This window comes from Periplaneta americana, chromosome 4 (genome assembly GCF_040183065.1).
Source record: "Periplaneta americana isolate PAMFEO1 chromosome 4, P.americana_PAMFEO1_priV1, whole genome shotgun sequence".
Classification (NCBI taxonomy): Eukaryota; Metazoa; Arthropoda; class Insecta; order Blattodea; family Blattidae; genus Periplaneta; species Periplaneta americana.
This window is the reverse complement of record NC_091120.1, coordinates 198,672,080-198,689,922: the sequence shown is the minus strand read 5'-3', so window position 1 is coordinate 198,689,922 and position 17,843 is coordinate 198,672,080. Positions and strand designations below refer to the sequence as shown.

Sequence of the window (17,843 nt, the reverse complement as noted above, 5' to 3'; positions counted from 1 at the left end):
TCGCATGCATAGAGATAGAATCCCAAAAGTCATGCTCCACTATCGTCCAAACGGGAAGAGATCTCTCGGTCGTCCAAAGAAGCGCTGGATTGAAAATTCAACTGTGAGATCGTAACAGGCCATTTGGCCTAATACTTGCAGGGAAGAAGAAGAAGAAGCCTAGTTTTTATTTTATTATGGTTAAAATTAAAATATATTCCTCTTTTCCATGTCTTCATGTTCGGAAATACTTTTCCTACTTTCAAAATCCTCTAAATCCACTCTTAAGTCTCAAAAACAATTAAGTCCAAATTAAATCTAAAAAAAAAAAGTTATATTCCATGAAGAGATAAGCCTGGAATTAACGTGATTACATATAATGATAGTAAACTATTTGTGAAAGAATTACATATATTCCAAGAAAGTTTATTCATATAGAAAATGTTTACTTCATTTTCGCGGCAATTTAGCTTTTTGCACTTCGCAGGTTTTGATTCTAGGCGCCTCATGTGTTACTATGAAGTCATTGAGAACGGTGAAGTGATCGAATTCTCCATTAGTAACTCAGCGATACAACAATTTTATAGTCGCGACGCTGTTATTCCCGGCGTGACTCCTCCTCTTTGCTTACGTCTTAGGAAGTGAAGCCTCTATAAGTCTAGGTAGGTAGTATCGTTCGCCTTTTTTGTTCTTTCGCTGCCGAGCTACCATACGAGGAATCTATTTGCCACACCGTTAAATATTATCATGTTGTAGCTCCTATGATAATAAATCAAACTCACTGTAATTCAGCAAATAATTGAGCGGCAAATAACGTCTTTGTGTGCTTTCCGCGAACGCCAACGAAAGAGCCAAAATGGCGGGCGATTATATTAAGTATTTATCGAGCCTTAAGAAATGAATAACGTCTTCCTCAGCGAATCACAAGACCCACACGCTTAAATATAGCCGACCTGCAACGCGATTGGCTGCCGGGAATTAGAGTGACGGGACTATAATTTCTGTATCGTTGCTTCAATCTTATTCTGAAAGTGGATACAGTAGGAGGAGAAGAAGAAGAAGAAGAAGAAGAAGATGATGATGATGATGATGATGATGATGATGATGATGATGATAGCAACGATGTTGGTAAATATACTTGCCTTCAGGAACTTTCTCCTTCATGTGTGATGAACTCAAACCCTTTTTGATGTCGGAGGGATCTAACCCATCTTCCAAGAGGGCAGAATCTCCGCTGAAAGTAACGTCATCACCTCCATCAATTTCTATGTAGTATGTCAAAGAGAACTCTGTTCCAACACCTCCGTCGAATATGAGAAAGGGTATCGACACTGCTCCGATGTACTGTTCCGTGTCGTACAGGAACTCTGGCCTGGACGTCCGGATTATCCCGCCCTTGTCTGCAAGCAGAGAGCCTTGTATTTGCTCCAGTGGGCGGACGAAATCAAAGAATGAAGTAATTATTGATTTAAATGAGTTCATAATTTCAAATAACTCATTCAATAACTTAATGGTTGAATTATTAAATAAATAAAAAGGTAAATAGCTGATTGCTGAACGATTAAATGGAGATTGTCGAATATATTAGTACTAGTGGCTTGTGCAGAAAATACTGCTGCAAACTAAGTTCGTTAGACGCTCAAATAAAAATTTTTCAGATTTATTTTCAATGAAGAATACTTATCTTTTTGATAGTTATTTGCTTTCATAATAATGAAACATATTCCCTCTGAATTGATTTTTTTAGGCCAAATACTTTATCTTGAACTATCCAACTTCAGTTTTTGAGTTTCAACGCGAAAACGCAAGTATCAATGTCAGGACGATAGCAGTAGCTATTTCAGGTCATTGTGGATTGTAAGCAAAAGTTAAAAAAATGTCAGGTTTGCTAAGCTTTCGAACAATAGCATTTTCGTATAGCTGCTGCATGTAGAACTTGAAATGTAGAGCGTAAAATCATTTTATCCTACTAAGAGATCTTGCTGAAATGATCTGGAGACTACAAAATTTTCTAGGCCTCTTATTTTATCAGTAAGTAATATCTTTTGGTCTTTACTTAGGAACTGTAATTTTTGCGTTCTCTCGAGCCAATACTGAAGACAGTGACACATATCAATATCTACACTACATCGCCATTAAGTATATGAAAAAGACCCAACCCCACTGGGTTAATAAGTATAAAAATATTTGATTTTTAATAACAATATTATTATCTTAATTAAGTTTTGTAGTTATATATAGCAGCCACTCAGTAAATTATAGAAATGAAGATCTTAATTAAGATATTCTCTACATTTACTTACATAACCACAAAACAAAATTAGTTCTCAAAACTGACAACAGATGGATTTTGGAAAATAGGAAAATTATGTAGAAAAATTGACATTTCACTGAAAACTACTACTTTTCCGAAAAACTTTAGGTTCCAAGCTCCATGTCATCAATATAGCATCAATAATATGTACAATTAATGAAAAAATAGATTCATCATGATATTAACTATAATAATATTTAATTTCTAATGGTAATAATGTCATCAAACCACCTCAAGTTTCGTAGATTTGAATATCCAATACACAGCTGTACTCAGAAAATTATACACTGCAGAATCAGTTTTTAGTAACAAATTGAATTGAGCTCTAAACATGTCGGCAATCTGCAAGTCATGGCCTTCGTGTAATAGCCTATTGTTAATTGTAGTTCGTGTTTTGTTCTGAAATTCAATCAAGTCGGCCGTGATTGAATAAAATTAGTTCTCAAAACTGACAACAGATGGATTTTGGAAAATAGGAAAATTATGTAGAAAAATTGACATTTCACTGAAAACTACTACTTTTCCGAAAAACTTTAGGTTCCAAGCTCCAAATGAAGGTCCATTTATTAAAATCCGTTCAGCCGTTTTCCCGTAATTTCCATTACCAGTTCAAATTATATATATAGATTTTATTTATAAGTATATTACTTTGTACTATATTTGAAAACTTTGATGCAAGGAGCTTTTTTAGTAACGTCAATATAAAATATACTTTAAAATATAATTTCAAAACTATTAGACCTAATTATACCAAATTTTGTACAGATGATATTATTATAGATCTGTTTACATAGTTTAAATTTCACAAATTTTGGCCGAAATTGTGGAAGTTTTAAAAGTCACACATATCCTCTTAAATGATTGACCCCAAAAATTACGATGGCTGTCAATATCTTAATTTAACCAATTTGTTTTTTCGTGTTACGTGCATCTCACAAATCACTCTAAGAAAACTCATTACATAATCACGACTGGAGAGTAAGGACTACATTTTCACAATCACACAATCAATATACTCTATTTCAATCAATATTGCCATTATTATTTTTTCAACAAATACTCAAAAGTACTTAGAAATCACACACGTCGAGCAGGTAGACCCTGTTAGTTTCTCCTAACCAATGAAGTGAAGTATTTACATAATAAATAATTGCTTTTAACAATAAAATGGTTTACATACAATTAACTTTTCCTATTTCTCTTTTTGTTCCTAAAAAACCCTTCCCTTTGCGATTTGTTTATATATGTACATGTATATTAAATAACTGAATAATTAGCCCTATTACATAGCCAGAAATTTAGTAACGCAAGTTATTGTAATAATTGCTGCCCTTATTCGCTGCATGTGCATGTACTGTACATCCCTGTTGTCTACGTTACGACGCTATGTAGTGGATGCGCTATGCGCTCGTGATCAAGGTCGAGCTCTTCTACCATGATTGGGAGCTAATATCGTCTCATCCCTGACGTAGACGAATAACACGGGTAATAGGATGTTGTACCAATGGAAGTAAACAAACGTGCTATAATCGATACCAAATGATACTGGCTCCGGACGTAAACAAACCGAGTGGTAGTAGTAATGACATACCCCTCTTGGACTGAAAAAAGTGATTATCGTTCCCGCCTTCTTGCAATGAAAAGAAGCGTCGCAGCCCATGGGATCCTTAACAAAATATGCTTCCTCGAAGGTTATCTATCTGCTTCCTAATTTTGTCGGTCTAATTTAGAGACACCTGTATAAATAGGAAGTTATTAATCTTGTTTTATTCCATTAACTGTGCAAATGTAATTGCGTTTAAAAAGTGTTCAAGTTTACCCCGCATTGCGATGCTTGTAGATGTCCATAGTAATTTCTCGGTAGAGGAAGCGCAAAGAAAGCTTGCGCATTTGACTGATGCGTAGAGAACGATATTCGGTCCTCGTGCCCCCATGCTCGTTACAGGGCTGCTGTGAATCACCTAATGCTGATTACAGGGCGCATTCGAAAGCGCGGTCTTGAGCTGTTCGTATCGTGGAGTGTTGCTGTGTAGAGCGGGTAGAAGCTAGCGTTTGCGTTCCATATTCTGCGTTTTATCCCTGATATCAGGAGTTTTATGTAGTTTAAAGTGTGTTTGTTAAATAACAGAGTTCTGTATAACATTCTATGTACTTAACAATGCCCAACGTTTCGCTCTAAATTAGGAAGTGCTAATGAAACGTTACACAGTCAAACTGGGGAATTATTTATAACGTTCATAAATTTATGAAAAACGAAACAGGGTGAGCTCGTAACATAAGGAGTATATACAGATTAAAATAAACCGACCATAGTACCCTAGTTATCGGAAGATTTTAATAAAATCACATAGTATTAGTGTTTTATTACAACGTCAAATATCAATTATTACACGATTACATATTTCTTATAACATCTTTGTCATTTCATTCAGTGATTTTATATGTAAAAAAATTCGTGTTTCTATATTTTCAACAATTACATATTTCTTATAACATCTTTGTCATTTCATTCAGTGATTTTATATGTAAAAAAATTCGTGTTTCTATATTTTCAACAATTACATATTTCTTATAACATCTGTCATTTCATTCAGTGATTTTATATATAAAAAAATTCGTGTTTCTATATTTTCAACAATTACATATTTCTTATAACATCTTTGTCATTTCATTCAGTGATTTTATATGTAAAAAAATTCGTGTTTCTGTATTTTCTACAATTACATATTTCTTATAACATCTTTGTCATTTCATTCAGTGATTTTATATGTAAAAAAGATTCGTGTTTCTATATTTTCAACAATTACATATTTCTTATAACATCTTTGTCATTTCATTCAGTGATTTTATATGTAAAAAAAATGCGTGTTTCTATATTTTCAACAATTACATATTTCTTATAACATCTTTGTCATTTCATTCAGTGATTTTATATGTAAAAAAATTCGTGTTTCTGTATTTTCAACAATTACATATTTCTTATAACATCTTTGTCATTTCATTCAGTGATTTTATATGTAAAAAAGATTCGTGTTTCTATATTTTCAACAATTACATATTTCTTATAACATCTTTGTGATTTCATTCAGTGATTTTATATGTAAAAAAATTCGTGTTTCTGTATTTTCAACAATTACATATTTCTTATAACATCTTTGTCATTTCACTCAGTGATTTTATATGTAAAAAAGATTCGTGCTTCTATATTTTCAACAATGACATATTTCTTATAACATCTGTCATTTCATTCAGTGATTTTATATGTAAAAAAATTCGTGTTTCTATATTTTCAACAATTATATATTTGTTATAACATCTTTGTCATTTCATTCAGTGATTTTATATGTAAAAAAATTCGTGTTTCTATATTTTCAACAATTACATATTTCGTGTAAAATCTTTGTCATTTCATTCCGTGATTTTATATGTAAAAAAATTCGTGTTTCTATATTTTCAACAATTACATATTTCTTATAACATCTTTGTCACTTCATTCAGTGATTTTATATGTAAAAAATTCGTGTTTCTGTATTTTCAACAATTACATATTTCTTATAACGTCTTTGTCATTTCATTCAGTGATTTTATATGTAAAAAAATTCGTGTTTCTGTATTTTCAACAATGTTATGTTATTAGTTACTCTGCAACAAGGTTTCGGTTACGTTACATGCTCTGTGATAAATTACGCTCGAAACATCAAGCCAGCAGACGACTGAGAACTGTAGACCTCGACAGTTTGCCAATCGAATCAAAGCGAGATCGAGTGCGCCCGAACGTTTCCGAAAGCTCGTGCAGAATGAAAACGAGAAGCAGAGGACGTGAATATGAAAATTTGTTATTCACAATAAACCGAGAACGTAGACGACTATGCATATCGATATGTATGTCAGTAACGATATGCAAAGTCGATATTACGCATTCTGATGTTATTTGTGTATAATTGACCAATGGCGTTCTCTCATGAGTGCAAGGCAGCCAACATAAACACAGGTTAACCAACTTCGAAATTTGAACTGAAACATTTCATTAGGTACGGTACTATAAATATGCCCATGCATCTTTATTATCACAACCTATTTTAAGTCTACCGTAACGTAAAATAATTAGAGAAGAAACATTTGTAATAGAACAAAAATGAACACAACAGTAGTTATTGAATTGAAGCATGAATATGTAGTGTGTAATACAACCAATGCAGTAATAAAATATGATTCGCTTCCGATCGGTGTTCAAAGATGCATCTATTGAAAGCCAAGTATTCTCCTTCATTTTCTCATCTTTATACGAGGCGCGCCGCTTATCGTAAACGTGAGGATTTTCCTCAACACTCAATATTAGAATCTCATCAAATAAAACTTGCTCCATGATGCACAGCACAGAACAAAATAATGCATAGGTTATGTCACGATCTTCTTGCTACAAAATATACGACAAAATAGCTTTTAGATGGTAATAGAATGAATCTAGTGGGCTGTGATCGGAATCGTAAACACCAGAGTTAAAACTTGGCCAACTCTCCGTTCCCGATCTCGGGATCCGGCAAGCTTTTCGTTAATTGTGAATACTCACATTTAAATGTATACATTTTAACAACTTTACCGTTTTCGTTTTCGTTCCGATTCTCGTTTCCGGTTTATTGTGAACCAGCCTTTACTGTGGCACGCTCTTCTTGCGTCTACTCTAGTGGCAACAGGATTTACTGTGGAAAAAGAGTGGCAGTGGAAACCGAAACCTTTCACTGAACAAACTTTTCTGCCACAAATCTGAAGCTGAGAGGTACTCACTCTGCTTCTCGCAGTGGCGGCCGTGGTACTGCTCTTCGCAGACGCAGAAGTAGTTGCCCCACACCGGTTGGCAGGTGCCCCCGTTGGTGCAGGGGTTGCTGCTGCAGTGGTTTCGCTCGTCCATGCAGTCGTTGTCCGGGTTCTCGTAGAACTGCTCGTAGCACTCGCACGTGTAGCTGTCCCCCTGGTTCTTACAGACTCCTCGCATCCTGCAGGGTTTGGAGTCGCACGGGAGTGCCTCCTTCTTTCCGAGCAGAACCGGGATCAAGGCAGCGAACACGGCACAGCGACGCAATGCACACCCTGTATATGACGGATATTCAGTACCTATCCCATGCATATTTATATGTATATTTATTGTCGTCAAAATTATGTACAATTTGTGTATCATTCGTTAATGGTGGTCCTGTTACATTTCTGTTTTCCAGGAAACCGCCCTTAACTACATTTTACTATTAATAACCAGAGACCGGAACTTTGGCAGAATGCCTTTTTAAATGTTTTAAATCTATCTTCTTATTGAAAGTAATCTGTACGAATTATACCTTTGTGATTGAAACGTCACAGTTTTATGTTGCCCTTTTCTGCTTTTAAATATAAATGCCTAGTTTACAAAATACATGCTTTTTTGCTCTTATTTGATTATTTATCTATTATTTATTAATTTATTATTAAAAATTGCCTACAGGTATATTTTAATTTATTTCTATAACCGCTACAATGAAAGTGACTTCACCGAATGTATATTATTGTCTTTCAGTCAGTTCATATTCTCTTTGCAACAATGAGTGCTGCCGTGCAAAAATGTGTAACAGTAAGCGTTTTAATTATCGCTTGTGTTTATTTGACAAGGCAACAATAAGTACGGGTCTAACGTTATATTTGACGGTTATTTTTCTTTCAGTTTTCATTGAGACGTTGATGTAAATATTTCATATGACAACATATCAGTACAACCATACACAAGAAAATGCAGTTTCTAAGGCTACTGGGAAGAAGATTTCTTTGCAACGTCGAGTCGAAAATCTCAATTTGCATTCGACTTATGTAAAGTTTTTCTTGCTGCCGAAATCACTTTGTGGAAAGTGCAATGCCTAATCTTCCGGTCTCTGTTAGTAACTATTAATATATATTCCATACTACACAGTTACTGGCGTGGCTCAGTCGGTTAAGGCGCTTGCCTGCCGGTCTGAATTTGCGTTCGGGCGCGGGTTCGATGCGCGCTTGGGCTGATTACCTACTTGGGTTTTTTCCGAGGTTATCCCCAACCGTAAGGTGAATGCCAGGTAATCTATGGCGAATTCTCGGCCTCATTTCGCGAAATACCATCTCAGTATCACCAATCTCATCGACGCTAAATAACCTAGTAGTTGATACAGCGTCGTTAAATAACCAACTAAAAATAAAAACAAAAAAGTAATAAAATTTCCATACTACATACAATGATTTTAGTTATTTCTTAACAAAAATGCTTTCCTTTAAATTATTATTATTTCATATATAAAAGGAGATTAGCAATGGCAAATGAAGCTTTTAACAGAAGAAGCATCATTTGCGGATCTCTGGAGAAACAACTAAGAAAGAGACTAGTGAAGTACTTTGTGTGGAGTGTAGCATTGTATGAGGCAGAAACATGGACATTACGACGAAATGAAGAGAAACGGCTAGAAGCATTTGAAATGTGGATATGGAGAAGGATGGAACGTGTGAAATGGACAGACAGAATAAGAAATGAAGCTGTGTTGGAAAGAGTGGTTGGAGAAAGAATGATGCTGAAACTGATCAGAAAGAGGAAAAGGAATTTGTTGGGTCACTGGTTGAGAAGAAACTGCCTACTGAAGGATGTACTGGAAGAAATGGTGAACGGGAGAAGAGTTCGTGGCAGGAAATATCAGATGATAGACGACATTAAGATATATGGATCATATGAGGAGGCAAAGAGGAGAGCAGAAAATAGGAAAGCCAGGAGAATGCTGGGTTTACAGTGAAAGACCTGCGCTTGGGCAGAACACTATGAAAAATATATATTAGGCTTCGTAAAAAGAAAACTCGCATTTACAGAAGGTTTATTCGGTCTGCCACATACTCTACAAGCCACAACAAGAATTGGCGGGAAGTTAACCGAAAACAATTAACATAAGTGAATTTAGGTTGTGTAAAATGAAATGCTGCAAACAAAATTTCATCTTTCCATAGTAATGGACACCATTGCTACATATTTTGAAATCCATCTTCACAAAAAACGCTTATAAATTCAATGTCTTTTACTTCCAATATCACCAGAAGTACCTGTACGCTAGTTCGACTATTTTGCATTCTTTATTCCTTACGGAATAAGTCCGAAATACACTTATGTTTTTTTCCCCCCGGTCCTGACATAGCACACACAAACTTTGCTTGCTCTCGTTCAAGTATTTAACGGTAGGAGTCCCAATGTTGCCAACTCGATTCTTAAAACCCTGCTGTGAAACAATACAGAAACCGCTAAATTGCTATATTGTCAATGTAAAATGGGATTATTTTGCCGCTGTGAGTGCTAAAATATCCGCTAAATCCCTATATCAGCAATAGAAAATTAATAAAATTTATCCACTAAATAATACTGAAAAACGCCAGATTTGGCGGGAAAACTGAAGTTCTGAAGTTCTGAGAATAGCTGTTATAGTCCCGTCGCTTTAATTTCCGGCAGCCAATCACGTTGCAGGTCGGCTACATTTAAACGTGTGCGTCTTGTGATTCGCTGATGAAGGTGTTAAGCATTTCCTAAGGCTGGGTAAATACTTAATATAATCGCCCGCCGTTTTGGCTCTTTCGTTGGCGTTCGCAGAAAGGACACGAGGACATTATTTGCTGAATTACAATGCGTTTGATTTATTATCATAGGAGCTACGACATGATAATGTTCAACGGTGTGGCAAATAGATCCCTCGTCTGGTAGCTCAGCAACGAAAGAACAAAAATGGCGAACGATACTACCTACCTAGACTTTATACAGTCTTGACTTCCTGAGACGTAAGCAAAGAGGAGGAGTCACACCGGGAATAACAGCGTCGCGACTACACAAATTATACCACACAATGTCTCGATTGTTGTGGCATTCTTAAAATGACACAGCTAAATCATAAATACCACACTTGCTATTTTATAACGAAATGTGTGATGGAAAATTAAAAAATTGAATTAGATCAGAGGCATCATTGGAGTTTGGTAGGAATACAATAAATTGAGCCGGGGAGGGGAGTTTATGATTGCCGAGAGGGAATTCCCCCCACCCGGTACCTCCCCTGAATTCAACACTAATTTCTGTCCAGGTTTTAAAACTCGTAAGATTTCAACGTAAAAGGTCCATGATCTGAATTTTATTTCGTTTTGGAATACATAGACATTGTCGTTAAAGAAGCAGTGTTGCCAAGTCAGGGGATTTCCGGCTGATTCTGGCGGATTCGAATTCCTTAAAGCCGAAAAATATTCCTGTCAGCCGACAATAAAAAATGTGGCAGATTTTTTTATATTGCCGCTATCTAATAGAATCCATTATTTTGAGCGTGAAATCATTACTTGGCTATGTTATTTAACTAGAAAAATTACACACTGTTTGAAAGGAAATAAAGTTTTAACTGTGCGATGAATGCGAGATTATTCATTGTTGCAAAATCAAACTTACCTGTAACTGTTCTGTGTGACGTAACAATGGGCCACAATTATTATATACACTGTGTATATATATATATATATATATATATATATATATATATATATAATATGTTTCCTCATATGAACTCTATATCAGCAATATCAGGTTACTAAATTAAAATTGCGTAAAAAATCAAATAAAACTTACTCTGTGGAATGAAGAACTAAAACAAAAACAAAAATAATATATATAGTGTAATATTGTCAAAAGTACAATATCATACAATTCTGAAACTTTTAGTTTGAAGTCAAGGATAGTATCAAAACGACATTCCACAAAGATGGATTTCTGGCGGAGTTGTCCAAGTATCATAAGATTTTGGTGCGAGAATAATTCGTTTTACATGCTTCTTAATTAAAATTATATTAAATTTAAATAATTAAAAAATGTCAATTCGGTGGAGGAAACATGTATTACAAGCATAAATTCCTCTAGCATGTTTCTTAATTGATATCATATCCAAATAATAAATTAGAATACGATAGCGTTGATCATGTACGAAGATAATTTTTGTGTTGGCCTCATTATGCATAACTGTTCACGTAAATAAAACCAAAGTAAAATTAACGTAGCACGTAAGCATTATTTTAAGAAATACTACTTACTTACTGGCTTTTAAGGAACCCGGAGATTCATTGCTGCCCTCACATAAGCCCACCATTGGTCCCTACCCTGAGCAAGATTAATCCAGTCTCTATCATCATATCTCACCTCCCTCAAATCCATTTTAATATTATCTTCCCATCTACGTCTCGGCCTCCCTAAAGGTCTTTTCCCTCCGGCCTCCCAACTAACACTCTATATGCATTTCTGGATTCGCCCGTTTTGTATCGTGCTAAACTGTAATTGGCTTTGTGCTGTTGTTTTGCACGTTAATATTCTAAATAAATAAATAAAATAAATTATTATTATTATTATTAATGTTACTATTACCATTATCATGATTATTATTGCTATTATTATTATTACTATTACTACAACTATTATTATTATTATTACTATTAATATTATTAGATTATTATTATTACTTACTTACTTATTGGCTTTTAAGGAACCCGGAGGTTCATTGCCGTCCTCACATAAGCCCGCCATTGATCCCTATCCTGAGGAAGATTAATCCAGTCTCTACCATCATAACCCACCCCCCTCAAATCCATTTTAATATTATCTTCCCATCTACGTCTCGGCCTCCCCAAAGGTATTTTTCCCTCCGGCCTCCCAACTAACACTCTATATGCATTTCTGGATTCGCCCATACGCGCTACATGCCCTGCCCATCTCAAGCGTTTGGATTTAATGTTCCTAATTATGTCAGGTGAAGAATACAATACGTGCAGTTCTGTGTTGTGTAACTTTCTCCATTCTCCTGTAACTTCATCCCTCTTAGCCCCAAATATTTTCCTAAGAACCTTATTCTCAAACACCCTTAATCTCTGTTCCTCTCTCAAAGTGAGAGTCCAAGCTTCACAACCATATAGAACAACCGGTAATATAACTGTTTTATAAAGTCTAACTTTCAGATTTTTTGACAGCAGACTAGATGATAAAAGCTCCTCAACCGAATAATAACAGGCATTTCCCATATTTATTCTGCGTTTAATTTTAAGAAATACAGGAAGCAAATATGTATGTAATGAAAAATGTGTACCTTACGGAATAATTAATATTTAATAGACTATGTGCCGTGTTTATATTCGTGAAGTTATTTCATTTGATCGTGAAATATCGCAACGCAAATCAAATGTCAGTCCCGTGTGTGGTGTGGGATGATATCGAAGTTTCAGTATCTTAATTATTACTCCATTAACTTATTTAAGATAGGCCGATAAAAATTGTCAAAAGAAGACTAAATTGAATCACATTCTTTTTATACAGTGTTCTCATTTTACTAGGAAACTTGGCATTTAGTTCGTTTCTTACTACTTAGTTACTTTGTGGACTTATTTTATCTGTAGTTGCTAAATATCTTGATTTGCCGGTAGTAACGGAGCACGCTCCTCGCTGGTGAAAGCACAACACGAAGGAAAATGTACCCGAGGTTCTGCTGTAATCTAATTTTCTTGTAAAAAGAGAGCACTGTAGTATCTGTAGCACTTCTAGATCCCATAATTTTTTGTATTTAAACAAAAAACTGACAAAAATATAAAATAAATTCTGATTATTTTTATTCTACCTGTAAATATTCGTACTGTACCTCGTTTATATACCAAACATATTAATATTTCCCCCAAAGTGAAATGTTTGTACAAGAATTTCACAATTGCATGTGGATTTTTGGCATTGTGCTCCGACCTTACGTCACGGATGTCGGCTGCGTATGTCACATGATGAGTCGAAAAATGCCCAAACTACTAGGTGTTCATTTCAAAGTGTGTCATGACGTCACTGTTGTTGAGTCACCGATTTGAAGCGAGTTTCAGCTTATATGTCAGAGAAGTTGCCTATTATTCAAGGCGTTCTTCAATCTGAACTTGAGAACGTGTACGGTATAACTTGAACGTCGTAGCAACAGATGGCGGTCTGTGTGCTACCATAACCTCTTTCGAACTGTGTTTTGCGCCGGCAAGTCGTACGCAGGGTATTTGTTATCATCGGTTGCGTACGGCAACATTCCACAACACAAATCAAATGCTCCGTGTCCATGTTGACCGTCCAAGTTAATGTCAACAAATACGTAAGTAATCGTCTTAACCCTCTCCCCATATCCTGACAGTACGTATTTCCAAACAGTTCACATTCCTGCCACTACCGGCGTTATCGTACGTATCGGTACGTACTCTTCAGAATGAACGCCGTACTTGCTAGGCAACTTATCTGCCTCCTAGGTAATACGCCTCTGCGGAAGTGTAGGAAGATTGAATTCTCTAGGATCATCGGCTAGCCACATGACGGCATACAGCGAGCCATGACACACTTTGAACTGAACACCCAGTATAAGCTTTAGATAAATTACCCTAGGGTTATAACTTCTAAGACATGTCTTTAGAAAAAATTATACTCTTAACTAAGGACTTCAGAATACCGCGTAAGTACATAATGTTTATTTCATTATTGAATTATTTGTTTTTGGTACAAGGAGCATCTATTTTTGTGTACTTCTTTATTTACCTACCCTTATACCATCAGTAAAAAACACGTTTCTTTAATTATTTACACAGTCTTTGTACATAACTACTTACGCGGTATTCTGAAGTATAGCGGAACTTGCATTCAATTCTTGTCTTTTCTTCTGTCACACGGTTTTGAAACCTCTTATTTTGATCATAACGCAACGGATAGCAGTTGTTTCCGCCGCGTTGGAAAGCGTTCTTAAACGATTCTGAACATTCGTAGTAATGCTAACGTAAACATCCACGCATTCATAAAATTCACAGTGTGTGACATTTCTGTTGAATTCCACATTACCTTTAATCTCGTAGTATTCTCTTGCCATTCCTGATTCTGTACGAGCGACACAAAAACCATTTATACACTTCATAGCTCAGCAATCAGACGAAAAAGAGGAAAGTCGTCTCAACAATGGAAGTAATAGAAATGTCTGCCAACCTTATTCCATAGCAGGAAATTGCTGCAATCCCTGTTGTAGACCGTACAGTTAAGTTTCCCGATACTGAGATCGCATCTGTTTGCAACTATTAGAACTTCATTTTTTTTTTAACTTTTATATTAGAACCGAAGTCCAAAAATAAATTGTGTTGAAAATTAGAGTAATTGACTACAAACTTCTTTACGAGGATGATTGACAACCGTTTCCAAAGAGGATGATCAACCAGAACAAAGCAGATACCTCAATGCCAAGACTATACAATAAACCAATCATAGTTAAGAGAGAAATTTGTACATTTACAATAACTTAAGTGTATAATACCACTTGATTTCTATCCATTTTACAATAATTTGCCACATGTTTGTTGAGATAAATCGTGTGGGTATCTTGAGAATTGAAATGGAAATATACTAGGCACGCTGTTAGAATGGTACCTCATATCAACAAAAGCACGTGGTCGTTTTTGATATATGAGGAGCTTGGTATAAAAGTTGGACAACTACACTTTTGCTCTTTTTACAGGAGAGGCGAAAAACTAGATCCTTGGACACCAATGTCACCGTTATATGTACATTTTTTTAAACATTCTCATGAGTCGTAGAAATATTTTTTTCATTCTTAAGATGTGATTAAAATTAATATTCTGGTCGAAATTTAAGTTTAAAAAGCGGAGTTGCCCATCTCTGAAACTAAGTCATGGATTTGTCTCTTTTTGAAAACAAACGAAGTCATATTTAAAGTGGAGTTGTCTGTTTTTGAAACCAAACGAAGCCATATTTAAACTGAAATTATCTACTTTTGAATGTAAGCCTCTTCTAACTTGGTTTCAAAGCAAATTTACGTAAAACAGTAACCTACTTATTCATCCACAAACCGATTATATAAATAATCAGCCATGTTGGGTTCGCGTTGCGTAATGGGAAAAGGTGGTACGAATGTGGGCTTCTCATTGGCTACTGAAGAAATTGTCCTAATTTGAAACCAAGTTGTCTACATCTTGATTTTAAAGCGCAAAATTAAGTGCTATTTTCCCTCTGTTCTGTCCGTTTTTTTAACCTTAACAGTTCCAGAATTGCATTCAGCACACAAAATTCTATGAGAAACAATCAATATCTCGAAATCGAAAAAAATTAAGTTGTCTAACTTTGATACTATACTCCTCATATTATTGGTGGTTGATTCGCGCGTAACATTTCTAGCGTGGTAACATACAGTTCAGTATAAGAAGGTCAGTGTTGAAAATGTACGTGCATTTAAAAATAATATAGGCCTAATAAATATAATTATGTTAGAAGTAGAAAAAAACAGTAAATTACAAATATAAATATATGTAAATACAAATATCTGGTTATAAATTATTCATTAATCATTATTATGATTGAGCTGTCCTATGGCGGACTCTTGGCAACGACTCTGTTGGTAAATGTCTCTACACGACTGGCTTGATGTGGTGAATGACGAAGGCAAGCACTCACCATTAATAAAAGAAAATGTTTCACTATCAAAGCATTGTCAGCATATTAGTCTACTTTATTAATAGCATAATGTATGTTATATTTTGGATATGTTGATAGCAGGTTAAGGTAATTAGGGTAAATCAGAATCATAGAACTTACGTGAATAACTTAGTTGCTATCAGATAACACGCCAGTTCCTTCCGAATCAGATGGTAACACACAGCCAGAGCCTTCTTCAGTTACAAGCCGGAGCCATACGTCGGCAACACTGTAATTAACTGTCAACCGGAGGCCGACCATACAGTACACGTGTTTGTGCTAATGCCGATTTGCAATGTAAATTAATGTTACAATATAAGTGTGTGTTGATGGAATTATGTTCGCGGCCGTACCAAACGTTAATTGTTGATGTATTATAAACTAAGTGCGTGTTGGCGATAGAAACAAGAGAAATGAAAATAAAATGGCTGCAGTCTTTGACAATTTTTACTGTTAATGATGACAAAGTAATTGACTATTCTTTTATATATTAAATATTGTATAAATTACATTTTTTTAGTCTTACTTGTGGTTTGTGGTGTATCAGAATTCTAGCCAAATTGTTGGGTCTCGCCTGCTATATCAATAAAGTTACGCCGTTGATTTTCAAGTTCATTGTAAACAGCTGTTTTGTGATCCCATAAAATAAGTTGCAGTTTTGAAGATTCGGAATGCCTGCTATACGTCAGAACTATCTATAATTTGTAGATGCATTCACTCACTTCATTGGTTTTCAAGGTTTGTTTATTAATATTATTCCTTTTGTAATAAATTATAAACATGTTTCTTTTCACTTCGTATTTACAGAATTTAACGTTTACGCTAATTTCCACGTACTTAATAGATAATTTATGTGTTTTGTTACTTGGTCTAACTGTATTTACGTCCTCATACTTTATTATAATATGTCATTTTCCTCTGTTTAAATTTTTATTTTATTTGTATAATTTACATTCTTAGCTTGTTTTCTATAGTTATATTTATTTAAAATTACATTTTAAAAAGTTTATAACAAATAATTTAGTATAACAATATTGTTATAGTGACTAGCCAGGTTCAAACTAAAACTGACTTCCTGGGCATCTGAAATACGGTATTTATAGAAAAGCACGATAGATAATCGCATAAGATAATATTAAAATGTATTCTAGACCTTCACGTTACCGGTGAAACACCATAAAATCGCAAAACATTGTCAATTTGCTAGCCACAAATTTGTTAATTGAAAAGAACTTAAGAATACTGCGTAGGAATTTACGTCTTTATTGCATTATTGATTTTATTATTTTCGGTGCAAGGAATATTTTATTTATTTACCTTTGTACTATCAAAAAAACATGTTTTTTTGTAATTATTTTAAGTGGCAGCCTTTGTATGTAAGTAGCCTACTTACGCCGTATTCTGAAGTATAGCTAATTGACTGCAATAAAACACTATTTTCGAAACCGTAATAATTTACATCACTACTCTGAATCTTGATCTTACCTTTGTGCATAAAGTAATATTGAAAAAATACGCGTTACGTACAACGAAAGCAATGAGCAAGCACAATTACATCGATATCACTTTAGAATCTCCTGCCTCCACTCAGCGTTGCCAAACTTACCCATGCTCCGGCTTGTAACTGAAGAAGGCTCTGACACAGCACAATTCATTTTGTAGATTGTAGTGACTATTTCACTTTTACTACGTCACACTACTTTCGACCAATAAAACGGTATGAAAGGACGTCTTTCAACCAATCATGGCTGCTTATCGCACAATTTTATCGCGTCCCTAGCATTTGTTTAATTTTATCGCGTCCCTAGCATTTGTTTGTTTTTATCACTACCCTAGCATTTGTTTCTTTGTTTGCCAACATTTCAAACTGCACTGGTCTGGACGTCAAAAAACAGAAAATTACAAACCACTCCAGTCGATGCACAGCAGTTTCAAATATGACTCGCATTGGCATTCAAGAACAAGAATTAATAAAGATCACTGGTGATATATGAAGAGCACCATTCGGAAATCCTGAATAAGTTGAGG

At 35.0% G+C, this 17,843-nt stretch overlaps 1 protein-coding gene across 1 annotated transcript in view; it reads right to left on the bottom strand.

Moving 5' to 3' along the window:
• Positions 1–7,418, bottom strand: part of LOC138698986 (polycystin family receptor for egg jelly-like) — an 82,453-nt gene extending 75,035 nt beyond the window's left edge. Inside the window, exons 1-2 of the mRNA XM_069825173.1 lie at positions 7,079–7,418; positions 1,122–1,379 (exon numbers count right to left, since the gene is read on the bottom strand). Of these exons, the coding sequence (XP_069681274.1) occupies positions 1,122–1,379; positions 7,079–7,418 (598 nt within the window). The remainder of the gene's footprint in view (positions 1–1,121; positions 1,380–7,078) is intronic.
• Between the last annotated feature and the right edge of the window lie 10,425 nt (positions 7,419–17,843).